Source organism: Calonectris borealis, chromosome 29, assembly GCF_964195595.1.
Source record: "Calonectris borealis chromosome 29, bCalBor7.hap1.2, whole genome shotgun sequence".
In the NCBI taxonomy this organism is placed as follows: Eukaryota; Metazoa; Chordata; class Aves; order Procellariiformes; family Procellariidae; genus Calonectris; species Calonectris borealis.
In genome coordinates, this window is record NC_134340.1 from 4,433,248 (window position 1) to 4,460,731 (window position 27,484).

The window sequence follows — 27,484 nt, forward strand, 5'->3', positions numbered from 1 at the left end:
GTGGCCGTGCTCTTTCCCCGCGGGCGCTGGGGCTGATCCTGCCCCGCTCCCTCCCGCCCCCCGGTACTGCTGCGGGGGGGGTGGGATGCTTTAGAGTCTCCGTTAAGCTTTATTTTTTTTTTAACTTATTTTATTTAGACAGAAAAAAAAAAGAGAGAAAAAAAAAAGAGAAAAAAATTAAATTATCCAAAGTAACTGCAATAAATAGCAAATAAGTTAAGCGGCGGCGTCTCAACCGCAGACGTCAACTCCCGGGGGTCTGCGTCCCCCCCCCGCGCTAACGGCCCCGCGCCCCCCACCCCGTCCCACCCCCTAAATCAACTCAGCAGGTACCAAACCCCCCAAAAGGGGGGGAAAGAGAGAGAGACCCGGCCCCCGCGCCCCCCAACCACCTTATTTACAGCGGGGAGCGGCGGGTGTAAACGTGGGGCTGGGGGTGCCGGGGGGCACCGTCCCCGTGGGGGCGGCTGCGGGGCTGGACGGGGCCGGGCACGGCACCCTTTTGGCTGGTGGGTGCCCGGCGCACCCCGGTTTTGGCCGCTGCGGGTCCAGGCAGAGCCGGAGGCGGCGCGTCCGCCCGGCGCGTCCCCGAGTCCGTCCGGCTGCCAGCGGCGCGTCCCCGCGCCGGCTGCTCGGGGTCCCTGCGGTCCCGCTGCGCCGGTGCCGGCCGTGCCCCTCTCCCGGATTTGGCTGGTTTGTGCCCGGCACGTCCCGGCTTCGGCCGCCCCGTGTCCGTCCGGCCCCCGGCGCGTCGGCGGCTCAGCCGCGCCGGCCTCGTGCAGCACCGGGCGCGTCACCGCGTCGGAGCACCCCGGTGTCGGAGCACCCCGGTGTCGGAGCACCCCTTTCGGCTGCTCCGCGTCCGCACAGCGTCCGGCGCGCCCCGGCCGTGGCCGTGCCGTGGGGGTGCAGCCCCCCGCCCCGGTGCGGGTGCAGCCGCCGGCGCCCGTGGGCGAGGGGGGGAAACTGAGGCAGGTTGGGGTGGGGGGCGAAGCGGGGTGGCAGTGTGTGTCGGGGAGGGGGTCCCGCTGCGCCCTGGCACGGCCACCCAGGGGACCTGGGAGGGGTGGCGGTGCCGGGGCCGGTACCCCCAACCACGGGCGTGTCCCCCCCTCGGCGGGACCCCCCTCCCCGGCTTGGAGCTGGTTTTGGTCCTGTTTGGTGAGAAAAAAGCTCCAAGCAGGGTCCCCCCGGGGGGGGGGGCAGGGCCCTGCGGGGAGTGGGGGGTCTTGTGGGGGTGGGTGCCCCCCCAGGGCAGATTGGACCCGGATGCTGGGGGGTGCTGGCACCCAGGGCCCACCCAGCCCTGCCTGGACTGGGATGGACGAGGGGGTCCGGATCGGTCCTGGAGGGGGGGTCCATCCTTCCTGAGCATGTGGGGGTCTGTGTCCCCCCCCCAGCAGGACCGAGCCCCCTGCGGGCACCGCTGGGGGGGGGGCTGCTCTGCAATAGGGGGGCACCCAGGGGTGCTGCTCCAGAGCCTCCGGACCTGGGTCGGGGGGAGAGATGGGGGGGCACTAAGCAGAGCTGGGGGGGCAGGTGGGGCTCCCGGCCGAGGGTGCCCGGGGGGGCCCCGGGGGGGTCCCGGGGGACTCACCGGGCTCAGTACGGCCGGTTGGCGTCTTTGGGCCTCTTGAGCTGCACCTTGAGGCGCTTCATCCCGATCTGGAAGCCGTTCATGGCCTGGATGGCCGCCTGGGCGCTGGCCGGGTTGTCAAAGCTCACGAAGCCTGCGGGGACACGGGGACAGCGGGGACATCGGGGACCGTGGGGACGGGGGTGGCCACAACCCTCCCCTGCCCCTGCCCCGCCGCCCTGGGGGGCTCTGCCATGGGGCAAGGTGGCCCCGTGGACCTGGTGTGGTGTCCCCATGCCCTGGCGATGGTGGCCCTGACCATGGTGGCCCTGGCCGTGACATCCCCGTGCCCTGGCCATGGTGTCCCTGGCCGTGACGTCCCCATGCCCTGGCCATGGTGTCCCCAGCTGTGGTGGCCCCCTGGCCATGGTGTCTCTGGCCAGGGTGTCCCTGGCCGTGACGTCCCCGAGCCCTGGCCATGGTGTCCCTGATCAGGGTGTCCCTTGCCAGGGTGTCCCTAAGCCCTGGCCACGTGTCCCTGTGCCCAAGCCATGGTGGCCCGAGCTGTGGTGGCCCTGGCCATGGTGGCCCTGGCCAGGATGTCCCCATGCCCTGGCCACTGTGTCCCTGGTTATGGTGTCCCTGGCCATGATGTCCCCATCCTCTGGCCATGGTGTTCCTGGCTGTGACGTCCCCATGCCCTGGCCACGGTGTCCCCGTGCCCCAGCCGTGGTGTCCCCATCCCGGTGTCCCCAGGCGGCGGTGGCCCTACCGAAGCACTTGCTCTGGTTGGTGGCGCGGTCCACGAAGACCTTGGCGGAGATGACGTTGCCGAAGGGCAGGAACATCTGCAGGATCTCGGTGTCGGCGAACTCCTGGGGCAGGTGGTAGATGAAGATGTTACAGCCCTCGGGGCCTGCGGAGGGAGCGGCGTCACAGCGGGCACGGGGGGCACCGGCCCCGCACCCCCAAACCCGGCCCCATGCGCCTGTGGGCACCCCAAAACCCGGCCCCATGCACCCACGGGGACCCTGACCCTCCACGGGCACCCCAAAACCCTGCCCTGCACCCCCCGCCCCATGGGCACCCTCAGTGCCAAACTCCCCTCCCCGGTGGGGCACCCCCAAACCCGGCTGGGGGGGGGACCCCAACAGCCCCCCTGGGGCACCTCCAGCCCCCCGATGCTCTGGGGCACCCCAAGCCCAGCACCCTGGGAGGGTCCCTGGGGGGGGTCCCGGGGAAGAGGGGGGTCCCGGGGGTGCGCTCACCTTCACGCTGCTGCTGCTGCGGGGGGGGCGGGGGGGCGAGCAGGGGCCCCGGGGGGGCGAAGGCCGGGCTCACCAGCCCGTAGGCTGCCGGGTAGGCGGCTGCGGGGGCGAGACGGGGTCAGCCTGGCACCCCCCCCCCCGGCACCCCCCAGCCCAGCCCTTCCCAGTGCCCCCCAAAGCCATGCAATGCCCCCCAGTATCTTCAAACGGCCCCCAGTGCCCTCCCAGCACTTCATGGTGCCCCCAAAGCCATGTGGTGCCCCCCAATGCCCCCCCAGTGTACACCCAGTACCCACCCCAGCCTTCCAGTGTCCCCCTGAGCCCTGAGTGCCCCCAATGCCATGCAATGGTCCCCCACTGCTATCCCAGTGCCCCCCAGTACTAATCAATGCCCCTCCAGTGACCCCCAGTCCCTTGCAGATGCCCCCAATGCCCCCCCCAGTTCCTCCCAGGTGCCCCCAGTACCCTCCCAGTACCCACCAGTGCCATTCAAAGCTGCCCCAGTGCCTCTCAGTACCTACCAGTGCCATGCAATGCCCCCCCCAGGGCCCTCCCAGTGCCCCCAGTGCCATGCGATGCCCTCCCAGTGCCTCCCAGCTGCCCTCCCAGTCCCCACCAGTGCCACGCAATGCCCCCCCAGCTTCCCCCAGTGCCCCCAGTTCCCCGGGGCCAGACCTGTGTAGTGCTGCATGCCGGCGTAGGCTTGCTGCAGGGGGTCCCCGGGGGCGGCGGGGCTCTGGGCTGGGGGCAGAGGGGGCCGTTAGGGGGGGCGGGGGGTGGCGGGGGCGCGGGGGGGCGCGGGGGGCACCTGGGAAGGGGGGGACCCCGCCGGCGTAGACGGCCTCGGGGGCGGGGGGTCCCGCGGGCTGCGCCGGCACCGGGCTGTAGCCGTTGACGCTCAGCGGGGCCGCGATGGCGGGCACCGGCGTGGCGGCCATGGCCGGCGGCGTGCCGGTTCCTGCGGGGACAGCCGCGTCACCCCCGCGGTGGCACCTCCTCACCCTCCGTCCCCACGTGCCCCCCCTCCCCAGGTGGCCCCATCCCTCAGCGTCCCCGTCCTTAGGGTCCCTAATCCAGGCGTCTCCAGCCTGTGGTGCCACCTCCACGTCTTCATCCACGGTGCCACCCTCCCCGTGTCCCTGTCCCATCCCTGGGTGTCCCCATTCCCTGGGGCCCCCCATCTCCCCGTGTTCCCATGTCCCCATCCCTCGTCCCCCCACCTCCCCCTGCTGCGCCTGTGTCCCCCCCGTGTCCCCACATCTCTGTTCCCATTGCCCCCATCCTGATGTCCCCATCCCCAATGCCACTCTCATGTCCCCATCCTCGGGTGCCCCATCTCCCAGCACCGCCATGTCCCCATCCCTGGACATCCCTGGTGTCCCCCATATCCCGTGTCCCCATCCCTGGTGTCCTCCATTCCCAGGTGCCCCCGTGTCCCCATCCCCGGCGTCCCCGTCCCCCATGCCAGGTGCCACCTACCTGAGGAGGGGGGCAGGGGGGTGGCGATGAGCCCGTTGGGGTTGACCGTGCCCATGTGCTGCATCTGGACGGCCATGGTGGCCATGGGGCTGAGGTAGGCCGAGTGGGCGGCCACCAGGGCCGCCTGCTGCTGCATCAGCTGCGGGGACAGCGCCTGGCACCGGGCACCGGCCACTGGCCACCAGGGTCCCCTCCCGGAGCAGTGAGCCCCAGCCCGCCGAGGCAGAACCTCAGGGGTCCAGTGCCCCGTTGGCAACCAACGCCCACCACCCCACCCTGGTAAGGGGGCCTGTCATCTCCTCGTGGCCCCAGTGCCACCATCCTGGGCCATGGAGCTCCACCATCTGCCCGTGACCGTCACCCCAACACTCCTCACCCCGTGCCCCCATGCAGGACCATGGAGATCTGTCATCTCCCAGCGTCTGTCACCCCGTGTCCCCACCCCAACATCCACCACCCAGTGCCCCTACCCTGGACCACGGGGGTCCACCACGCTCCCACTACCTGTCACCCCAGGGCCCCCATTCTGGACCACGGGGTCCATCATCTCCCAGTGTCCATCACCCCAACACCCATCACCCAGCGTCCACATCCACGATCAAGGGGGTTCATCATCTCCCAGTGTCCATCACCAGACACCCATCACCCCAACAATCTCATGCTGGACCGTGGGGGGTCCAACCCCCCCCATGCCCATCCTGTGCCCCTCGGTGCCCCGCGCCCACCCTACCGCCTGCGTGTAGGCGCTGTAGGCGCCGAACTGGAGGGCGATGGGGCTGAACATGCCCAGCTGGCTGGCGACCTGCTGCATCCGCCGCAGGCCCCGCTCCTTCTCCGTGTCCGCAAACTTCACCACCAGGCTGGAGGAAGCGCCCTGCGAGGGGACACGGCCCCACGCCGTCAGCTGGCGGGCGGCCCCCCGCGCTGGGCTGCTGGGAGCCCCGGGGTGCAACAGGGTGGGGGTGGTGGTGGGGATGGTGACGGGGATGATGGTGGGGATGGTGGTGGGGACGATGGCGGGGATGGTGACAGGGATGATGGGGATGATGGTGGGGTGATAATGGGGATAATGGGGACGATGATAGGGATGATGGTAGGGATGATGAAGGGGATGATGGTGGGGATGGTTGTGGGGACGATGGCGGGGATGGTGACAGGGATGATGGGGATGATGGTGGGGTGATAATGGGGATAATGGGGACGATGATAGGGATGATGGTGGGGATGATGGTGGGGACGATGGCGGGGATGGTGGTAGGGATGATGGGGATGGTGGTGGGGTGATAATGGGGATAATGGGGACGATGATAGGGATGATGGTGGGGATGATGAAGGGGATGATGGTGGGGACGATGGCGGGGATGGTGACAGGGATGATGGGGATGATGGTGGGGTCATAGTGGGGATAATGGGATGATGATGAGGATGATAACGGGGATGATGATAGGGATGATAGTGGGGACGAGGAAGGGGATGATGATAGGGATGATGACGGTGACGTGAGGGTGATGCTGGAGATGATGGTGGTGAGGACAGTGGCGGGGCGGTGTGCCCAGCGGTGCCCGTCTCACCGGCAGGGTGCGGCTCCCGTGGAGGGCGGCGATGGCGGCCTGGGCCTCGGCGTGGCTCTGGAACTTGACGAAGGCGCAGCCTGGGGACAGCAGGTCAGCGCCAGCGCGGGGACCGGGGGGCACCCACCTCCCCCCAAGGGCAAGCCCCCCTCCATGGGGCCCAGGGCCCCTGGCCAGGGAACGGGGACAAGGGCCACCATGCGGGGTGCCCTGAGCCCCCTCCATGCCCTGTGGACCCCCCACACACACCCCCACCCCATGGCCCCCCTTGAACCCTCTCCAGCCCCCGCCATGGACCCTCTTAACCCCATCCCTGCCCCATGCCCCCCCCAATTCCCATCCCTGCCCCACGGATTCCCCTCCTCCCCACCCTATGGAGCCCTCAGGGCCCCCTGAGGCCCCCCCAGCCCTGGGGTGCCCCCCCCGTCCCCCACCTTTGCTGGTGCCGTCGGGCCCGCGCAGCACCGTGCACTCGTCGATGGTGCCGAAGGGCTCGAACATCTTGCGCACGTCCTCGTCCGCCTGCTGCTTGCTCAGCATCCCCACGAAGAGCTTGCGGTCCTCTGCGGGGACAGGGGGGTGGCACGGGGACACCGGGGTGGCGACCCCCCTCACACTGGGATGGGACCCCCCCGAGGACACCGTGATGGGTTGGGACCCAGGGATGGGGCTATGGGGACACCGTGATGGGCTGGGACCCCCGGGAATGGGGACACCCCACCGGGCTGGGGACCCTCCCTGGGGAATGGGGACATGGTGGGGGGACAGGGATGGGGACACCCCGCCCTGGGGACAGACCCCTGGGATGGGGACAGGGATGGGGACACCCTGCCCGGCTGACACCCGTCTTGGGGATGGGGATGGATGTGGGGTGGCCCTGGGGTCTCGGGGGGGGAAGGGGGGGGCGCGGGGGCGGTTTGGGGACACAGGGGTTGGGGCCGGGGGGGTGCAGGGTTTTGGGGTGCCGGTACCTCCTCGGCTCTCACTGTCCGCCGGCTTCACCTGGATGGGCCGGTTCATCTGGGGGGACAGAGGGGGGGGATGGGGACACAGCCCCCCACCCCCCGGAGGGACCCAAGCGTCCGGCTGGGCACCCCCACGCACGGTAGGTGCAGGATCCACACAGCCCCCCCCTCCGCCCCCCAGCACCCCAAAGATGCTCCCGTCGCCATGGCAACCCTGGCCCTGCATCCCGTTACCCAGCAACGGGTGCCGCGGCGACCGCCATTGGGGGGGCCTGAGGGGCCCCAATGATGCACTAATGAGCACCCACCGCTCCCCCGGTAATTAGGGGGGGATGAGCCCACGCCCCCCCCCCCAGCCCCGTAACCCCCAGAGACCGGGGGGGGGGGGGGGAGGCGCAGATGCCCGGTAACCATGGCAACGGCAGAATATGCTCCATGGCAACCGCCTACTCATCCCCAATTTACCCATCCCCGTTGCCCGGCAACGCCGCTGACATCATCAGCGCTCGCTATAAACAATGACGGGGATGGGGGGGGCGGGGGGGAATGGAGATTGGGGGGGAGCTGGGGAACGGGGGGACCCCCAGGCCTGCGGTGACCCCGCCCTTCCCCCCCCACCCCGGGACAGGGCCGTGCCTGAGGGCAGGGGGATGCGGGGGGATGCGGGGGTATTGCGGGGGGGGACTGCGGGGGGGGTCGCCGTGCCCCATCCCGGGGGGCTGCGGGGGGGGCGGCCTCAGCCCCAGCTGACCCCAGGCGGCCCCTTTCCCCCGCCGAAAGCGAAGGTGGCCCCAACCCCCCCCCCCGCCCCAGATGGTGCTGGAAATGCCCCCCCGGGGGGCACTAATCCCTCCTAATCCCCCACGGGGCCGGGATCAGCCCCGGCCGGGGCGGGGGGGGCACTGGGGGAGGGTGGCACCAGGCGCCCAACACCCCAAATTGCCCCGGGACCCCCCAGCATCGCCCCCCGCCCCGAGGCCCAGGGGTGCGGGGGTCCTGCCCCCGGCCCGGCCCCGGTGCCGCGGGGGCAGCTGCCAGGGCGGTGCCGCCCCTAATCCCCCCCCGGCAAATCCCCCCCGGGATTTACGGCCCCCAAATCCCCGGATTATCCCGGCGAAGCCAAATCTCCCCCGGGGCCGGCGGGACACGCGCAGCCCGGCCGGGGGGGGCACCGACCCCCGCTGCCCCCCACACCCGGGGACCCCAAACTGCCCCCCCCCCCGCCCCACGCCTGGGACCCCCCAAACCATCTCCACGAGGCCTCGGCCAGCCGGGTCCCCCAGCAGCCATCATGGGGGGTTTGGGGGGGAGGGACCTGGGTGCTGGGACACCCCCCCCCCCAGCCCCCCAGCTGCAAGGGAGGGTGGGGGGCAGCCGGACGCCTGGGTCCCCCCCCGGCTTTGTTAGCTCAGCTGCCCAGTGCCCGCCGCTCGCCTGGCAACGCTTCGTTAGCGCCAGGCCTTCGTTAGCGCCAGGCCTTCGTTAGCGCCAGGCCGTCTCCAGGCGACGCGGTGCTCGCCCGCTATTTATAACCCCCCCCGGCAGATGTTCGTGGGGTGCCCCCCCTCCCACCACCACCCAAAGGTGGGGTCCCGGGCACCTGGGTCTTCCCAAGGGCGGGGGGGTCCCGGCGTGGGGGTGTCACGGGTGGGGGGTCCCCGCGCCCCCACTCACCCCCGGGAGGGTTTTCTGCTCGTGCAGGGCGCTCTGCGCCTTCAGGGCCGACTCGCGGGCGCAGTAGGTCAGGAAGGCGCATCCTGGGGGAGAGACGGGACGGGGGCGGCGTGGGGGGGTGCGGGACCCCCCGCGGCCCCCGCACCCACAGCCCACGGCCCCATAGAGCACCCAGAGCCCATATGGCACCCAGATCTCCTATAGCACCCACTCCCCACAGAGCACCCAGATCCCCTATAGCACGCAGACCCCATGTCCTTCTATAGCACCCAGACCACATATAGCACCCAGACCCCATGTCCCCATATAGCACCCAGACCCCCTATAGCACCCACTCCCCATACAGCACCCAGACCCCCTATAGCACTCCTACCCCATGTCCCTCTATAGCACCCAGATCCCATATAGCACCCAGACTCCACATCCTCTGGCACTCAGACCCCCTATAGCACCCAGACCCCCTATAGCACCCTACAGACTCCTATAGACCCTGTTTCGGGGTGGTGCCACCCCCGGGCCCAGGCAGGGGACAGGGACCAGGTCCCCGAGGTCCCCAGGCACGGGGCAGCCCAGCCGGGGGGGGAGTGCCCCCATGTCCCCCCCCCAGCCCAGGGGGTCCTGGCCATCCACGGTTCCGCTGTTGGGGTGCCCATCACCCTGGCCTCAGGCCTGCGCTCGCCTCGGCCTCCCCCCGCCTGTCCTGGGGCGCAGACAGTGCGGGGAGCTGGGGGTCCAGGGCCCGCCCTGCTGCTGGGGGGGTGGGTCAGGCATTGAGGGGGGGTCCCTGCCTTGGACAGACCCCCCCACCATGGGCAGCACAGCCCTGCCGCCATTGCACACCCCCAGACACAACCACCTCACACCCCCCCAGCACCCCCATCTCCCCCCCCCCCAGCCGTCACCGCCACAGCCCGCACCCGTCACCCAGCACTGCAAACACCAACCCACACAACACCCTGTGCCGGCACAGCCGCTCATGGCTACCCCCCACAGCCGGGCATCACCCGCGCAAACACCCACAGCACACCCATGCAACATCCCACACCCATGCAACACCCGGACACGACACCCCCACCCACCCACCCCCCCTGACACAACACCCCGCACCCAATACCCGGACGGCCTCCACCAGCTCAACACCCCCAGCACCCACTGCCGCACAACTGCCAGCCGCAGCACCCTGATACACCCAACACCCCCAGCACCCTGACACCCGACACGGGTTGTACCCGGTGCCTAGGACTAAACCAGCACCCGGGCCTGGGCTGGGGTGCGCGGGGCTGTACCCAGGGCTGTACACGGGGCTGTGCCCGGGGCCTGCGGCTGTAGGTTGAGCTGCGGGTGGTGCTCAGGGCCTCTGGCTGTGTGTGGGGCTGTGCCCAGTACCGGGGGCTGTACACGGGGCTATTCCCGGTGCCAGGGGCTGTTCCCGGTGCCCGGGGCTGTATGTGGGGCTGCACATGGTGCTGTTCCCGGTGCCAGGGGCTGCTCCTGGGGCTGTTCCCGGTGCCGGGGCTGTTCCCGGTGCCAGGGGCTGCTCCTGGGGCTGTTCCCGGTGCCAGGGCTGTTCCCGGTACCGGAGGCTGCACATGGGGCTGTTCCCGGTGCCAGGGCTGTTCCCGGTGCCGGGGGCTGTACATGGGGCTGTTCCCGGTGCCGGGGCTATTCCCAGTGCCCGGGGCTGTATGTAGGGCTGCACATGGGGCTGTTCCCGGGGCTGTTCCCGGCGCCGGGGGCTGTACGTGGGGCCGCTCCCGGGGCTCTTCCCGGGGCTCTTCCCGGGGCCTGCGGCTGTACGCAGCTCCCGTTCCCCGCTCCGCGGGGCCGTGCCGGTGCCCGGCGCCCGAGGCCCGGCGCGGTGCCGTACCTTTGTGCATGCCGGTGTACTTGTCCTTGATGACGGTGAGCTCGTAGATCTTCCCGAACTGCTCGAAGATGGGCTTGAGGTCCTTCTCCTCCAGGTGCCGCGGGATCTGCCCCACGAAGAGTTTGATGGCGTCGGGCTCCTTCATGGGGCCGCCGGGGGGGGGCCGGGCCCCGGGGCCGCTCCCGGCGCTCGGTGCGGCTCCCGGTATTGCCGCTGCGGTTGCCGGTGCCGCTCCCACCGCCCGGGCTCGGCTGCCGGAGCGGCTCCCGGTTGCGGCTGCCGGTGCCCGGTGCCCGGTGCCCGGTTCCCGGTTCCCGGTGCCGGCCCGGCCGCGGCGCACACAAAGGACGAGGCGGCCCCGGGGCTCGGCTCGGCTCCGGGGACGGGGCGCGGCGGGGCGGGGGCAGCTCTGCCCGGGGGGCGGCGCTCCCGGCGCTCCCGGTAGGTCCCGGCGGTTTCCCGATGGGGCCTCCCGTGCGGCGGCCCCCGAATCCCCGCGGCTGCCGTCAGTGCCCGGCCCGCCGGTACCGCCCGCTCGCCGCCCCGCTGCCCCCGGGGGGGCCCCGGCCCCGGTACCGGGGGTAGGGGGGTTGTCAGCGCCCGGTCTGGTCCATGGCGGCCGCACCGGCCGCGCTCCCGCTGTGGAGCCCCGGTGGCGGCGGAGCCCCGCGCCCGCTGCGCCCCGGCACCGGCACCGGCTCCGGACGGGCCCGACTCCGCTCGCCGCTTTTCTTCCCCGGCCGGGGCCGCCCCGCCCCGCCCCGCCCGGCGCTGATGTCAGAGCGGCACCGGGTACCGGGACCGGCTACCGGGCACCGGCAACCGGGCACCGGACCTGGGGACCGGGACCGGCTACCGGCAACCGGGCACCGGCTACCGAGCACCGGGTACCGGCACCGCCTCGCCCCGGGGCTCCGCCGGGGCTGGGGCTGGGCGGGGAGGGGGTGCGTGTGCGTGGGTGTGCGCGGGGGTGCGCTCGTGTGTGTGCACACGGGGCGGGTGCGTGCGCACGCGTGTCCGTGCCAGTGTGTGTGCGTGTGTGCGGGGGCAGGAGCCTAGCGGGCGGGTGAGTCCGTGTGTCCGTCCCCGCGTATCCCCGTGTCCGTCCCCCCCGCGGCCGCCCGGCGCTGTCCCCGGTGCTGAGCGCAGGAGCCGCCGGGGCGGGGCGGCGCGGCGGGCACGGCCCCACGGACACGGCCCCACGGACACGGTGCGCACCAGGGGGACACACCCCGACCCCCCCCCATCACAGCCCCCCCCAACACCCACCCAGCGCCAGCCCCCCAGGGATGCGGAACCCCCGACACAGCCCCGCACCCCCCGTGTCACGCCCCCACGCCCGTGTGTCACACGCCCCCCCGCGCCCCCCGCCGTTGCCATGGCGACGGGCCGCGACGGGCGCAGCCAAGATGGCGTCGCCGCAACCGCCGCCGCGTCCCCACCAGGTGCCGCGGGGACCGTGGGGTGGGGGGCACCGGTACACGCACCCACGGGGGTACCCGCTCCCACGGGACACGACCACACGCGGGGGAGGGTGGCGCTGACACCCTCCCCGCGGTGGTGCGGGGCCGGGCGGCTCCCCCCACCCGGGTGTGGCGGGAGGGGCGCGGGGCGGGGTCTCGCGTGAGCTGACCCACGGGTGACGGCTCTGCCCCCACAGCCCACGCTCCGCCTGCGCAGCGAGAGGTACCTGCGGGCGCACCCGGCCGTCAGGCTGCTGCTGCGCGGCTTCCTCAGGTGGGACATGGCCCCCCCCCCAGGAATTCCACAAAAACACCTTAATTAGTGTTTAAAAAAAAAAAAAAATACCCATTTTCCATCGCGGGGAAAGCACACGAAAACAGCCCCTTTCCCCCCAAAACCCTGCGACCCCCCCCAACCCCACTGCCCCCCCTTCCAGGGAGCTGCTGCTCCGGCGACCGGCCGACGTCCTGGACTTCGCCGCAGGTGAGGGGGGACGAGATGGGGGGCCCCCACACGGGGGGGGTCCCGGGGGGGGCAGCGGGGGGTCCCGGCCTCCCGCTCACCCCTCTGCCCCCCCAGGGTACTTCACCCAGCCGGAGCTGCCAGGCCGGATCCAGGAGGAGCTGCGGGGGCCGGGAGCGGCGCCCTGAGGGGGGACGCGGGGGTCTCGCTCCAATAAGAGGCGGTGAGCCCCCGCGCCCGGCGTCCTGTGCCGCTGTGGTGTCACCACTCCGGGGGGGGTACGGGGGGACCCCCCAGCCCGTATCCCCCCCAGCGCCCCATCCCCGCCCCGGGAGCAGACCCCCACCACGCTCCAAGCCACGCCGAGCCCTTTATTCGGTGCAGGGAGCGGGGGGGCGCGCAGGGACGACCCCCCCCCACCATGACAGGCCCCAGGGACCCCCCAGCCCATTCCAGGGAACCCCCACTCTCTCAGCACCTACCAGTACCAAACCGGCACTGGCCACACACCAGGGCCCAGGGGAGTTCGGGGGTCCCGGGGGGAGGTCGGGGGCCCCCCCAGCTCAGAGGAGCGCCTCCCTCCGTGCCGCCAGCTGGGCCTGCTGCTGCGCCAGCCAGTGCTTGTAGCGCTTGGTCTTGGGCCGCAGGAACTTCACCACGGCCATGGGCACCCGGACGGTCTCCAGCCCGTTCACCTGCGGCACGGGATGGGGGGGTCACGGCTGGGAACCCCCCCGTGCCCCGCTCCCCGTCATCCCGCACCCCCCAGGCAGCGGGGAGCGGCTGCTGCGCTCCGGCTTGCGGCTGCTCTCGCTTCTCTCCCCCAGCGGTAGCTCTATCCCTAAATCCCGGTGGGATCTGAGCTCGGGGAGGAGCAGGGGAAAGCTGGGAAGCGGGAGGGAAGCGGGAGGGAAGCGAGAGGGAAGCGGGAGGGAAGCGGGAGGGAAGCGGGAGGGAAGCGGGAGGGAAGCGGGAGGGAAGCGAGGTGCCCTCGCCCCTTCCCTTCCCCGCTCGCTGTGGGAATTCAGCGCAGCGAATGAAGCCGGAGCCTCTGCCAAGGCGCCCGGCGGCGATGACACGGATTCGGAGCTGCGGGAGGCGGTTTCGGAGCCGGCTCCGCTCCCTGGAGGGGCCGGGAAGGACAAAAGATGAATGGCAGCGGGCGAGGAGACACTCTTGTCTATCTAGGTCGCGGGGATGGGTTTTTTTTTGCTGTTTTCTTTTTTTTTAAATAAAGTATTTCCACCCCTCGCACCCGAGGCTGGGCACCACCAGCTCAGCTCTGGGTTTCTCTGGCGCGGGCAGGTGGGCAGGAGCGCTGGCGTCGGACCCCCGCGGGAGGTGGGGACGGGTCCTGCGGGGTGCGGAGAAGGGGAACGGGGACCCGGGGGGTCGCACTCGCTGCGCTGGGAACGCGGCGGGGAGGGGAGGAGAGGTGGGGACCGACGGGCCGCTCGCTCACCGTCACGTCGCACCAGTACTCGCCCCACCTGGTGATGGGCTCCTCGGGCAGCTTCAGCGCGTGGGGAGGCACGAAAACCCGCAGCTGAGAAATAAAACGAGGCCGGGAGTGAAGGCCGGGGAGCGGGGGCAGCCCGCAGCCAGCCCCCCGGCTCCCCAGCCCCTCCAGGACCCCCGGCACAGCGAGGGCAGAGCCGCCAGGCCCCGCACTGCCCGCGGGGGCTCCCCGGCTCCGGCCGCGCCGTGGGAGGGAAGGCGGCCTCATCGTCCGACTGATCGTCTTCCTTTCTTAATCCCTTTAAGGTCTTAAACCCTCCGCTGAGCTGCTCTCGGCACGCGCCTCGGCTGAGCCCCAAACCAGCCGCGAACGCGCCGCTGGCTCCTCAAACCCCTTCGGCGACATCTCCCCCCCCCAGGATTTGGGGCCCCGCGACCGGCTCCTGCGGCTCCGCTCACACATGGGAGCTCCCGGCACTGGCAAAGAGCTCCCACCCGGCACGGAGCCGGCTGCGGGCAACACCGGCAAGAACGACTCACGTTTTTGAGGAAGTGGCGAGCCACGATTTCGTTGTTCAGCTCCCACTTGACGTTGTTTTTCATGCCCACCTCGAGGCGGCAGCTCTTGAGGAACTTGATGGTCTGTAAAGGCAGGGAGGAAGATGTCGGGGAGAGCGCGACGCTCCCGACGCTCCGGGTGGGAAGTCAGCGAGGTCCTGAGGGATTTGGGCGGCGAGCAGGGGGGTGCTGGGGGTACGGGGCCGCCCCGGACCTCAACCCAGCACCGGGAAGCACACACGTGTAGGCAGCTGCTGAGGCTTGCACTTTCCAGGATTCACGGATTTCCCTGGAACAACTCTGGACTCGCCGGTGCTCCTGGGCTCACCTTCTCCCCGCTCTGGGTTTGGAGCGCCTCCAGCTTCCCTTCTTGGCGCAGCTGCGAGGAAAAGAGGATGGAGGAGAAGAAATGAAAGGCACGCTCGGCAACGCCGCGCGCCGGGCAGCCTGCCTGCACGCTGCCGGGGGAACGGCGGCTCGGCAGGGGCCCAGAGGCTCTCCTGTCATCACAAACCCTTCGGCGCTCCGCAAAGGAATTTATTAACGAGCGGGGCTCATCGTGGGACCGTATTTCTAAGGCGATCAGCAGATCTCACCCCACAAAACCACAAACACGTGGGCAGAGGGAGACAGGGACGATACCAAAAAGCAACCAACCCTTTTAAACCGAAATCTCCACTCCTCCTTTAAGATCTCCTGATTTCAAAGTGCGGTCAGGATAAAAACGCCCCGGCCGGGCTCAGAGGATCCCCGTCGTGCCAACTCACCTTCTTCTCCTCCTCAAACATCTTTTTGTTCTCCGGCGACGCGTAGACAGCCAGACCCTGGGGCAGGAGCTTGTTACGACCCACGGATTTCTTCACGCTGACCACATCTCCCCGGTTCCCCAGATCTGCGAGGAGAGGGGCGAGAGGCGCAGCGGCGTTAGCGAGGCGCGTGCTGGAGAAGTGCCAGCCCCGCAACCCCCCCGGCAGCTTTGAGGTTCCATCTGGCGGAGGTTTAAAAAAACCAAAAGACCCAAAATGCCACAAAATTATTGGTTTCAGGGCTCTGCAACCTTCAATCATCCCACAGCCCAAGGGATGAATCCCTGCCGCCACTGGGTCATTGGAAACGGGACCTAACGGCAGGATCCTGCCTCTCCCCTATGTGGGCGAGGGCAAAATGGGACAGAAACCGAGCTAACTCTTGCGACCGGGGCCCAGCTCTGCCGCAGGAAGGCAAAACGCCCGTGAAAAGGAACATACTCTCCACCGACTGGGTGAGGATCAGCTCCAAATCCTTCTTGGGCAGGTGCTTGGTGTCCTCCAGCAGCCTGTAGATGCGGTGCCTCCGGGGGTGCAGGCGGGGCTGCCGCCCCTCTTTGCTGAGCGGGACCTGCCACCACCGCTCCACCACCACCGTCCCCTGGCCGGGCGGAGGAGTCAGCCCCAAGCCCAGCAACTCGGGAGCTTTCCGGCTGGAAATCCCGCTCCGTCCCAGGGAGGAGGCGGGAGGAAAACATCCCCCCCTGCAGAAGTCACGGTGGCCCCAGCTCTCCCCTCCGACCTCCTTCTCCCACGGGGACAAGGCGGCGGCCCCCCTCGGGTAACCCCCAACGCCCCCCGCAGCCCCCCCGCACTTCATTAAACGCCCCTTACGCCCATATACCCTACACCCCCCGCTGTATCCCCCGCCAGACCCCTCGACGCCCCCATGCAGACCCCCTGCACACCCCCCGCTCCCCAGCGCCCAAGAGCCGCCCCCAGCCCCCCCCGCTCCCCCCACGGACACCCCCGTACCCCCGCCAGCGCCCAAACGCGCTCCCAGATACCCAGACAGCCCCGGCAGCCCCTCGCGGAGGCCCCCGACACACGCGGTGCCGCCCCCCCGGCCCTCACCCGGCCGTGGCTGAGGCTCAGGGCCCGGCTCGCCGCCCGCACCAGGAGGCCGCAGGCCCCCGCCGCCCCCCGGCCCAACATGGCGGCCCCCGCCCCGCTCCCGGCGCCGCCGAAGGACCCCGAGGACCCCGCGGAGCTGCCCGCCGCGCGCCTGCGCCCAAGGACACCCCCCCCCCCCCCCGCAGAGTTGCCCACGGCGCCTGCGCAGGACGCCGCCGGGCCTGCCCGACACGCGCCTGCGCAGTAGGCTCCCACCGGGGCCGGTCGCCGGCGCCCAAGGACCCCACCGGGGGCTGCCCGCCGCGCGCCTGCGCCCAGTGCTCCCAGTTGAGAGCCCAGTAGCCCCAACTCCCCCCGCCCCGGTACCCCAGACCCCCCCGTGGTGGCCCCGGGCCCCTGTTCCATGGCCGCTCCTGCTTTACCCCGAAAGGAGGGACCCCCAGGCTCCCCCCCCACAAACCAGGGGCTCCCCCCGGTGCCTCCCCGGTCCCAGTTCTCCCCCGACGGGCCCCAGTTCAGTGTCTGGCCCCAACAGCCTCCCCCGGGGAACACAGGAGCTGGAAAAGCCCCTCGGAGACTGGCGGTATTCCCGCCGTCAGGAACGTGGGGATCCCAGGGAGCGCATGGCCATGCTTCCCGGGAAACCGGGGCTGCGGGTGGGGAGCGGGGCCGGGAGCTCCGAAACGATCTGTTTTATTGAGCCGGGACACACCACGGCCGGTCTTGCCCCTCGCCGCCAAACCGGGCTGGGGCGAAAACAACCCGACCGCAACCGCAGGAAGCCGGCCACCGGGAAGGGGGGAGCGCTGGAGCTCCCGGTAACGGCGGGGCGCTGCCTGCCCTCGCCGCAGCCCCGATTTCTCCCCGTGGGGCTGGGGAACCGTGTTAAGGTCAAACTGGGATGAAAACAGGCACCGAATCCCTTGGGAAGTTCCGGCTGGAGGCCCTCGCCTGCCCTGTCTCCGCCAGCCGGCGCCCTCCCGGCCTCCTCCCGCCAGCAGCGGCGTCACCGGGAGCTCCTCTCCGTCACCACGACGTCCTCGCCGCTGCCGGAGGCGGCGTCTGCGTGGAGCGGGGGGTCAGGAGGGAGCCCCGACGCCGCGCCGGAGCTCCGGCAGACCCGGGCAAGGGAACGCTGTCCCGCCTCGGGGCAGCTCCACGCCGCGGGGGCCGATCTCTCTGCCGTTACCGGTGTAACCGGGCACGTTCCCACCGGCACGAGGGGCCGCGCCGGGGCTTACCCGAGAGGCTGACGCAGGAGAGGGTCAGCGGGGTCTCGCCAGGACTTTTCCGGGGCTCCGAGAAGAGGCTCTCGAGGGAGGCGCAGGTGACGTTCTCCTGCACCGGGAAGAGCCGCGTTAAGCGTCCCCGGAGGGCACCGAGGAAACGTCCCCAGGTGCCGGGGATGCGGGGCCGGCTCCCTCCAGGGAAGCCGGGCGGGAGAACAAGCCGCCCTCTCCGGTCCCGCGTCTGCTCACCGGCGTCTCCGCCGCCAGCCGCGGGGGGCTGTCCCCCACCACCGCCCCGTCCTCGTCGTCCTGGGGACAGGGGACGGCGTAGCCCAGCCGCACCAGCTCCGCGCCGACGTCCAGGTTCTGCGCGGAGAGAGGAGGGGGCTGGAGAGCGGGCGGGGGTGGGGGCGTCGGGAGGAGCGCGGCGGGGGCTCACCTCTGCGCCGTGGACGTCGTAGAGCCGGACGTTGGGCCGGGCGCAGAGCCCGGCCGGGACGTAACTGGATATTTTGGCCACCAGAGGCTTCCACAGGGCGCAGTGGGTCAGCCGGTCGAACTCGTCCAGGGCTGCCTCTTCCCACCCGTCCCCTGCGGGAGAGGACTCGTGGGGTGAGCCGGGGACCCTGGGTGCCGTCCGCGGGGCAGGGACACGGCTGAAGCCAGCCCCCGCCTCGCCCCGCGCTCCTTCCCCGCTCACCGGCGGGCGCGATGCCGGCCAGGCTGCACTCGAGGGCCTGGAAGGGCAGGCTCAGGAAGTCGCTCCTGGAAGGGGGAGAAAGCCATCGTGACGCCGCGCCGCCGGCTCTCCCGGTGAGGACAGCCCGCCTCGGCCGCAATCCCGGCTCCCCCGGGGATTTCTGCAGCTCTTCACGCCGCAACCGCTTCACAAAACACTGAATTGCCTCAGCTAATTCCCCCGGCGATGCAGCCACAAGCCCTCCCCCCAGGCCCCGCCGCCAGCTTCCCCGGGGATGTTAAACCACAGCCCCGTTGTCCCCCCTGCTCACCGCAGGGCCCGCAGCGCCTCGCGGGGGGCCTCCCCGTTGTCCCCAAAATCCACGTAGTAAAGGTCAAAGTTGCCGTTCTCCAGCGTGCCCAGGACACGGGCTCGGTACCAGTCGCTGCCGTCCATGTAGGGAGCGGCCACGATGTCCCCTGCTTGGACGGCCGAGAGCTCTGCCTGGGGGGGACAGGGCGGGTGACGTCCCTGGGACGGGCGAGGGGACCCGCTGTGGGGGGACACAAGGCCGGCGCCCCGCGGGGTCTCACCGCGCGGCCGCTGCTCTGGTAGTACTGCCGCATCTCGGCCGTCAGCTTGTCCAGCTGCAGGCTGCGGTGGCCGATGATCTGGATCCAGAAGTGGTTGGGGTTTTCCGCAGCCGAGACGTAAACTTCCAGGTGCTCGTCGGCGTGGAAGCTGAAATCGGGGCTGGGAACTACGGGAGAGGTGCGGGGAACGCCGGTGAGAGCCGGACGGGGCGGCCGAGGGGACCTCCAGCCTCCCGTGGGGACGGGAAGAAGCCGACCCACAGCTCCCGCTCGCAGAGACACATCTCGGACCATCGGCGGGACAAACAACCCCAGCGAGAGCCCGGGAGGCGGCTGGGCCGTCCTGCCACGTCAACACGGAGCAGGGACGGAGGGAGCGAGTCCAGGGGACAAGGCCACCGGCAGCCCGGGGTGACCCAGCGCCATTAACACTCCGCAGGTCCCCAAGGGACCCCAGCAGATACGGTCCCCCGCACAGTTTCCCCGCCACAAACGCTTCTCTCACCCTCAAATTTCGGCACTGCTGCGTCAGGCCCTGCCTCCTCCAGCTCCTTGCTCTCATCCTCCAGCTCCTCCGCCTCCTCAAAGGGAGCCTGGCCCAGGAGCGAGCCTTCACCCCAGGATGAGCCCCCGTCCTCCTCCCTGTGCTCCGGCGCTCCGTCGGGGAGCGGCTCCTGCTCCCGCCGGCTGCCCAGGGGCTGCTTGCGCTGGCACCGCGTCGCCGTCGACTGGGCCAGCTCCTTCCGGAAGGCGTCGTCTTCCATCAGCTTCTCCATGATGAGTTTCTTGGGGGGAAAGAGGAGAGGGTTGGGCTCGGGGGCCGAGCCGTGCCCCAGCCCCCCCGCCTCCCGCTCACCTTGGCGGCGGCCACCTCCTTCCGCGTCCCCGAGAGCTGGATGACCCTGACCGGGGCCAGGCCGGCGTCCGCCTCACGCTCACAGAGCACTTTGGCCCCCGAGCGGCGGCAGATGCCCCGCACCGTCTCACCGCCCCGGCCTGCGGGAGACAGGGAAAGCCCCGGGAAACCGAGGCAGAGCGGAGTCAGAGCAGGAGCCAGCCTCCCTCCCGCAGGGAACCGGAGCGGTTCTCCTGCCCCGACACGCTCACGGGGCTTTTGACAGCAGTTGTGTCACCACAGACACCGAGCGGGTAAATTTGTGACACCTCCCGCTGTCCCCTGCAGCCCCAGGGGGGTTGAAGGTACCAATAATCCTGCCGACGGCTCTCTGGGGCACGCAGAGCTGCTCCGACACCGGGGCGCTCTCCGTCACGATCTGGTGGACAGCAGCTTTCGCCCGGCAGACTTGGCTGGGGGAGCCCGAGATCAGCAGCGCCGCCTCCTCGCCCTCGTCCTCGCCCTCCACGTCGATGCGAGCCCCCGTCTCTTGGCTTAGCTGCGGGCACAGGGTGGGGGGGGACCAGCCCCCGGCTGCCATTTACTGGGGCTCCCAGTAAACGTCCTGCAAGAGCGACTTGGCCCTGTCCCGTCACCCCTGTGAGCCTCCGGCATCACTTACCTTTTTGATGGTGGCTCCCTTCCGGCCGATGATGGATTTCACAGCCGCCCGGGGGACTCGCATCTCGATTTCCAGCTCCTCATCTCCCACGAAGGTCAGCCGCTCCTCTGAGGGAAGAGCGGCAGAGTGACGGCGGCGGGTCCCCGCAGCCACGTCCGCCCGCGCAGGGAGAAGGAAACCCCCGGGGGGTTATAAACAGCACAAGGGAAATTCAAAGCGGGCAAAGCTGCTCCAACAGCCCCCCCATCCCCAGGGAGCGGGCCCACAGCAGCTCTGAAAATCCCAGGGGCGTTCATCTCAGCAGGTTTGGGGAAGACTGGGGTACGAGGGAGGCAGCTGAACGCTCAGGCCCACACGTGGGAGGGATGGGAACGACACGGGGGGCTGCGACACCCACCTCGGCTCTCCCAGTACCTGCGGTACAGGATGTAGAGGACGGTGGCGCCGGCCGGGACCCCCAGGACCACGGCGGCTTTCTGCAGCGTCGTCAGGCTGTGCCAGTAACCCCGCTCCGCCGTCATCTTCCTCGCGGCCTGAGGAAGGGGAGGTTTTACCGGGAGCCTCTGCCCAGCCAGGCCCCTGCGTGGGAGGGGGGCCCGGGCCGAGCCCCCCCCGCACCGAGGCGCCCTCCACCACCTCCACTCGGCTCCCTCCCGCCCGCACACGCGCTGCGGAGGGCTCGGCCACCCGCGGAGCAGGCGCTCAGGCCTGAGCTCGCCTCAGCCCCGGTCCCGGTCCCGCCGGAAAAGGCCGCGGGGCCCGGCGCCCCGGGAGAGGAGCCGCCGCAGTCCGTGGGCACCGACCCCCGCGGTCCCGGGGCGGCCTCAAGCTACCTGGGGAGCCCAGCCCCGGCAGTGCAGCCCCCGGGTACAGGCTCCAACCGGGACCCCGGGCCCGGCTTCGCCCCGGTCCCCCCGCGCCCGCCGCCCCTCGAGCCGCCGCCGCCGCCTCACGCGCCCTGCCGCCACTAGCCCCGCCCCCTCCCGCCGCGCTCCAATCATAGCGCCGCTCCTCCCCGCCCCACCAATCACCACCACAGGGGCGGTGGCCAATCCCCGGACGGCCTCCTACAGGAGGGGGAGGGAGGAGAGGGGCCAGGGGGCGGGGCACAGCACCTGTCTGGGAATAAAATGGCCAATCCGCGCCGCGCGGTGGCCAGCTGCAGCCAATCAGCGAGCAGCAGAGGGGGCTCGGACCCGCCCTAAGCGGTGAGTGACGGGCGAGGGGTCCGGTAGAGCGGGCGGGGGGGCTCTGCCCTGTCCCGCAATGCCCCGCGTGGCGTGGCCGGGGGGTCCCGGGAGGCGGGACGGGGCTCGCGCCCTGTCACCCCCTGTCACCCGGGGCCACGCCCTGTCACCCCCTGTCACCCGGGGCCGCTCGCTGTCACCCCCGTCACCCGGCCCCCCCCCCGCGCCGCCGTTCCTCCCGTGACGGAGCCCACGGACGCGCCGTCCCCCAAAATGCCTTTATTCCACCTCGGTACAGCCGCGACCCCGGCCGGGCCCCCCCGTCACTCACCCCCCGTCACCCCGCCCGGCCACCCGGGGGGGGGCCACGCGTGTCCGCACACGCGGGAGCCTGTGGCCGTGGGAGAGCCCGGGGGTGTGTGTGCCCGCCCGCCGCCGCCCCGGGGACCCCGAACTGCCCCGCGGGGTGGGGGCACCCCCGGGTGGTGGGGCACCCTCGGGTGACCGGGCACCCCCGGTGGCAGGGCACCCCCCCGTGACAGGGCACCCCTAGTTTTGGGAGCACCCGTGGGTGAGGGACCACCCCCAAGTGAGAAGGCGCCCCCGGACGAAGGAGCACCCACAGGTGACGGAGCCTCGCTGCGTGACGAAGCCCCTCCGGGTGTCGGATCCCCCGTGGGTGTCGGAGCCCCTCCGGGTGCGGGAGCACCCATGGGTGCCGGCGCTCCCCGCCGCCCCCGGCCGCAGGCCGGCAGGAGGCAGGGGGAGGGCTGGGTGCTGGGCCCCCGGGGCTCAGCGGGTGCTGCCGGGGGTCTCGGCCTCGGAGGCGAAGAGCTCGCGGTAGAGCGGGGGGAAGGCGTGCAGCACCCCGGGGTGCAGGCGGCGGAAGGCCTGGAGCTGCTCCACGTGCTGCGAGCACAGCGCCCGCAGGCGCCCCTGCGGCGGCAGCTGCCCGCGGGGACACGCGCCCGTCACCCGCCTGCCGCGCGGGGTGACACGCATGCAGGGCACCCCACGCCCCAGAGCTGCCCCCCCTCCCGCCCACGGGCCCCCCACCCCGGCCCCCTCCCGCCCACGGCCCCCCCCCGCTGCCCCGGCCCCCCGCGCCCGCACCCTGGCCAGCAGCCCCTCGCGGTGGGTCCGGCGCAGCAGGAGGCGGAAGGCGACTTCCAGGTGTCCCTGCAGCCGTGCCACCTTCGCCTGCTCCTGCAGCCACGGCCGGTCTGGGGACAGGGGACACGGCGGGTGGCGTGGAGACGGGGGACACGGGGGGTGGCGTGGGGATGGGGACGGGATGGGGTGGGCACGGGGACAGGATGGGGACAGGGATGGGATGGACATGGGGATGGGATGGGATGTGGATGGGGACGGGATGGGCATGGGGACAGGAATGGGGACAGGGATGTGACGGGATGAGCACCAGGACAGGATGGGGACAGGGACGTGATGGACATGGGGACAGGGACAGGGATGGGATGGGATGAGCACTGGGATAGGATGGGATTGGCATGGGGACAGGATGGGGACAGGGATGTGATGGACGTGGGGATGGGATGGGATGTGGATGGGGACGGGATGGGCATGGGGACAGGAATGGGGACAGGGATGTGACGGGATGAGCACCAGGACAGGATGGGGACAGGGATGTGATGGACATGGGGACAGGGACAGGGATGGGATGGGATGAGCACTGGGACAGGATGGGATTGGCATGGGGACAGGATGGGGACAGGGATGTGATGGACGTGGGGATGGGATGGGGACAGGAATGGGGACAGGGATGTGACGGGATGAGCACCAGGACAGGATGGGGACAGGGATGTGATGGACATGGGGACAGGGACAGGGATGGGATGGGATGAGCACTGGGATAGGATGGGATTGGCATGGGGACAGGATGGGGACAGGGATGAATGGGATGTGGATGGGGACAGGGTGGGCACGGGGACAAGGACGGGGACAGGGATGGGAATGGACAAGGATGGGGACAAGGACAGGACAAGATGGAGATGGGGACAAGGACAGGGATGGCGATGGGGAGAGATGGGAGCGTGGTAGGATGGGGTGAGGATGGGGACAAGGTGGGGACCACAACAGGACAGGGACAGGGCTGGGGACAGGGTGGGGGCACCACAGGGACAGGGTGGGGGGACAGCAGAGGCCAGCTCAGGACACCCAACCCCAGCACCCACTTCAGGACAAAACCACGGGGTTTTGGGCAAACCCTCGTTTGGGTTCCTACGGGGTCAGGGAGGGAAGCTGAGGCACGGGGGGACACAGGGGGACACGGGGGGTCCCTCACTGGCGTTGACGAGGACGAGGGCGCTGAAGAGGGCCACCTCGCTCTCCGAGAAGTGCAGAGCGCAGAGGCTCTGGGCGAAGTCGAAGATGGAGCCGATGAGCTCGTGGCAGCCTGGGGGGACCCTCGTCACGGCGTGTCCCCACGTGTCCCCCCGTGTGTCCCCCCCATGTCCCCAGCCCTACCCAGGGATCGGAAGAGCTCGGCGCTGGCGTACTTGCCCTCGAAGAAGACGGTCCGGTTGTCGGAGTTGAAGGCTCGGCACATGCGCACCAGCACCACCTCCATGGCGCCTGCCACCGCCCGGCAGCGGGATGGGGACGGGGATGGTGACACCGGGGACGTGGGGCCCCGCGGTGCTGCTGCTCGGGGTTGGGTTGGTGTCCCCGTGGCACCAGCCCTGGGGGCTGTCACCTCCTTGGTGGGGTCGGGGTGGCCCTTGGGGACTGTCACCTCCCCGGTGGAGCCCATGGGATTGTCACCTCCCCAGTGAGGTTGGAGTGGCCCTCGGGGACTGTCACCTTGCCAGTGGGACCCACGGGACTGTCACCTCCCTCATGGGACCAGAGCACCCCATAGGAACTGCCACCCCGTGATGGGACCACACCATCCCTTGGGGACCGCCACCTCCCGATGGGGCCATGGCATCCTGTAGGGACTGTCACCTCCCTGATGGGACCAGAGCATCCCATCACCCGGGGACACCAGGGCTGGGGAGACGGGGGCAGCAGGGGCTGTGGGGCTGGGGACAAGGGGACGGGGTGGCCCTGGGGCTGGGGACAAGGGGAGCGGGTGGCCCCGGGGCTGGGGACAGGGGACGCGGTAGCCCCGTACCCGCTTTGAGGAGGACGATCTGGTCGTTCTGGCAGAGGTCCATGAAGCCGCGCAGGCGCTTGGCGAACTCCACCACGTGCTGGATGGCCTCGGTGATGCGCCCGGCGCAGCGCTGCCACATCTCCTCCATCGACTGCGGGACCGGGCGTCACCCCCACCCCAACCCCCCCGAGAACCTCCCCATCGCCCCGCACCACGCCGCAGCCCCAGGCACCCAGCCCTCAGCATTCTCTGGGTGCCCTGGGGACCGCCGTGTCCCCTCCCCTGCCCCACCCCGGTGGCCTCACCTTCTTCTGGTAGGCGCAGACCTCGTCGCGGGAGAAGGTGTCCCAGCGCCGGAGCTGCAGGTCCTCGGCGCGGAGCTGGCAGGTCTCCCGGTATGACTTGAGGACGTTCTGGGTGAGGTGCTCTGCAGGGACACGGGGTGGGGGGGGCTCGGGGGTGGGGACAGGCCAGGCAGTCCCTGACCATGTCCCCAGTGGGGAGGGTCCCGCCTCCATCCAGCACCCATGGGTGACAGAGCCGGCTCCCACCACAATTGAGCACCCATGGGTGACGGAGCCAGCTCCCACCACCATTGAGCACTCATGGGTGACAGAGCCAGCTCCCACCACCATTGAGCACCCATGGGTGGTGGAGCTAGGTCTCACCACCATTGAGCACTCATGGGTGACGGAGCCAGCTCTCACCACCATTGAGCACCCATGGATGGTGGAGCCAGCTCCCACCACCATTGAGCACCCATGGGATGGAGCCAGCTCCCACCACCATTGAGCACCCATGGATGGTGAAGCCAGCTCCCACCACCATTGAGCACCCATGGATGGTGGAGCCAGCTCCCACCACCATTGAGCACCCATCAGTGGTGGAGCCAGCTCCCACTGCTATTGAGCACTCATCAGTGGTGGAGCTAGGTCCCACCACCATTGAGCACCCATGGGTGACGGAGCCAGCTCCCACCACCATTGAGCACCCATGGATGGTGGAGCCAGCTCCCACTGCTATTGAGCACCCATCAGTGGTGGAGCTAGGTCCCACCACCATTGAGAACCCACGGGTGACAGAGCCAGCTCCCTCCACCATTGAGCACCCATGGGTGGTGGAGCTAGGTCTCACCACCATTGAGCACCCATGGGATGGAGCCAGCTCCCACTGCTATTGAGCACCCATGGATGGTGGAGCCAGCTCCCACCACCATTGAGCACCCAGTGGTGACAGAGCCAGCCCCCACAGGCACGTGGCACCCAGCGACTCACCGATCTCCACGCCAGAGGATGTGGGTGACTCCAGGAGGCTGCCGACATTGGGGTGTGGGTAGAAGTCGGGGCCGTCCCTGTCCCCATCCCTGTCCCCGTCCCCATCTGGACCCCGCTTGGTCCCCTCCAGCCGCCCCGGCTCCACCTCCGCCGTGGGACCAGCCCTGCCCTCCATCCCGCCGTGGTGGGTGCCGGGGCACCCCAGGGTGCCAGCGGGGGTCAGCGGGTGGCCCCGGCACCCCATCAGCCCCAGGGAGATGGTGGGTGCCCCCTCGGTCGCCCGCTCCTGCTGCCGCTGCTCCAGCTGCTGCTGCACCTCGGCGTGCAGCCGGTCCCGCTGCTTCTTGGACATGCGGCCGAACTTGACGGCTGCGGGGAGAGGCGGCTGGGGGACACGCGTGCCACACACGTGTCCGCATGCGTGTGCGTGCACCGGCCCGGCTCCCCCGCGACCTACATAGCCGTGGCACCGGGGCTTTCCGGCCCCACGCGCGTGCCACGGTGGCCCCCGCCGCCCCGCTTCCTCCGGGCGCACCCACGGCCCCTCCGCTTCCTCCCGGGGACACCGCGGCCCCCCGGGGCGTCCGCGGTCCCCAGGCAGCCACAGCCCCAGGGGCACAGCCGGTGGGAACGGGCCCGGGGGGGGGATGCACCCCACCCAGGTGTTGGGGGGAGGCACCCGGGTTTTGGGGGGCTGCACCCAGCTGTGGGGAGGGGGCTGCCCCCGTGGCCTGGGGTGGGCACCCACCGTCGCGGGACATGCCGAGGCGCAGGCACTTCTGCAGGCGGCAGTGCTGGCAGCGGTTGCGGCTGGCCCGGTCGATGGGGCAGTTCTGCTGGCGGCTGCAGGCGTAGCTCAGGCTGCTCTGCTGGCTGCGCCGGAAAAAGCCCTGTGCCGGGGGTCACCGCCGTGCGGGGGTCACCGCCGTGCCGGCACCCCCAGCACCCCCCCGGCACCCCGCGGCCAGCCCCGCGCCCCGGCCCACCTTGCAGCCCTCGCAGGTGATGACGCCGTAGTGGATCCCCGAGGACTTGTCCCCGCAGATCTTGCAGGGGATCACCTCGATGTGGGCTGCGGGCGGGAGGGTCGGCGTGGGCACCCGCCCCGAGGGATCCCGGGGCTGACGGGGAGCTCAGAGCCCCCCCGGGCTCACATGGCACCCGCGGGACCGTGTGTGCCGCCTCTGTCCTCGCGTGCACTCCCTGGGCTCATGTGTCCCCTATGGACTCACATGTCCCCTATGGACTCACATGTCCCCTATGGGCTCACGTCCCCTATGGACTCACATGTCCCCTATGGGCTCACGTCCCCTATGGCCTCACGTCCCCTATGGGCTCACGTCCCCTATGGGCTCACATGTCCCCTATGGGCTCACGTCCCCTATGGGCTCATGTCCCTTGTGGACTCACATGTCCCCTATGGGCTCACGTGTCCCCTATGGGCTCACGTCCCCTATGGGCTCATGTCCCCTGTGGACTCACATGTCCCCTATGGGCTCACGTGTCCCCTATGGGCTCACGTGTCCCTCACGGGTTCACGTGTCACCACACAGGCTCATGTCGCCGCTGTGGGCTGGCGTGTCCCCTACAGGGTCACGTCCCCCATGGGCTCACACGTCACCCCGTGGGCTCCCGTGTCCCCCCGAGGTTCCCATGTCACCCCATGGG

General features: G+C 70.4%; 4 protein-coding genes across 4 annotated transcripts; all 4 read right to left on the reverse strand.

The window, feature by feature from the left end:
- Nucleotides 1-31: 31 nt before the first annotated feature.
- On the reverse strand, nt 32-10,599 carry LOC142094242 (CUGBP Elav-like family member 3). Its single transcript, XM_075176185.1, has 13 exons — nt 10,401-10,599; nt 8,534-8,616; nt 6,866-6,914; nt 6,329-6,457; nt 5,895-5,974; nt 5,057-5,197; nt 4,324-4,477; nt 3,653-3,802; nt 3,520-3,585; nt 2,845-2,943; nt 2,349-2,492; nt 1,598-1,730; nt 32-1,489 (listed from the first exon to the last, which is right to left on the reverse strand). The coding sequence occupies exons 1-12, from the start codon at nt 10,543-10,545 to the stop codon at nt 1,603-1,605; spliced, it is 1,368 nt and encodes a 455-aa protein (XP_075032286.1). The 5' UTR covers nt 10,546-10,599; the 3' UTR covers nt 32-1,489; nt 1,598-1,602.
- Nucleotides 10,600-12,677: 2,078 nt separating this feature from the next.
- Nucleotides 12,678-16,397, reverse strand: MRPL9 (mitochondrial ribosomal protein L9). Its single transcript, XM_075133504.1, has 7 exons — nt 16,223-16,397; nt 15,590-15,749; nt 15,110-15,234; nt 14,671-14,721; nt 14,325-14,426; nt 13,789-13,872; nt 12,678-13,021 (listed from the first exon to the last, which is right to left on the reverse strand). The coding sequence occupies exons 1-7, from the start codon at nt 16,301-16,303 to the stop codon at nt 12,890-12,892; spliced, it is 735 nt and encodes a 244-aa protein (XP_074989605.1). The 5' UTR covers nt 16,304-16,397; the 3' UTR covers nt 12,678-12,889.
- A 503-nt stretch (nt 16,398-16,900) lies between these two features.
- On the reverse strand, nt 16,901-21,156 carry TDRKH (tudor and KH domain containing). Its single transcript, XM_075133506.1, has 13 exons — nt 21,074-21,156; nt 20,638-20,773; nt 20,241-20,347; nt 19,928-20,117; nt 19,580-19,719; nt 19,229-19,508; nt 18,724-18,890; nt 18,462-18,634; nt 18,152-18,216; nt 17,891-18,042; nt 17,701-17,817; nt 17,464-17,560; nt 16,901-17,284 (listed from the first exon to the last, which is right to left on the reverse strand). Exons 2-13 carry the CDS (start codon nt 20,759-20,761, stop codon nt 17,229-17,231), a joined length of 1,668 nt encoding a protein of 555 aa, XP_074989607.1. The 5' UTR covers nt 20,762-20,773; nt 21,074-21,156; the 3' UTR covers nt 16,901-17,228.
- A 1,061-nt stretch (nt 21,157-22,217) lies between these two features.
- RORC (RAR related orphan receptor C) lies at nt 22,218-26,706 on the reverse strand. Its single transcript, XM_075133413.1, is given in 10 exon segments — nt 22,218-22,375; nt 22,541-22,565; nt 22,567-22,630; nt 22,633-22,650; nt 23,730-23,840; nt 23,912-24,019; nt 24,561-24,693; nt 24,848-24,969; nt 25,817-26,185; nt 26,565-26,706. Coding segments are annotated over 10 exon segments (1,119 nt in total). The 5' UTR covers nt 26,578-26,706; the 3' UTR covers nt 22,218-22,219.
- Nucleotides 26,707-27,484: the final 778 nt, after the last annotated feature.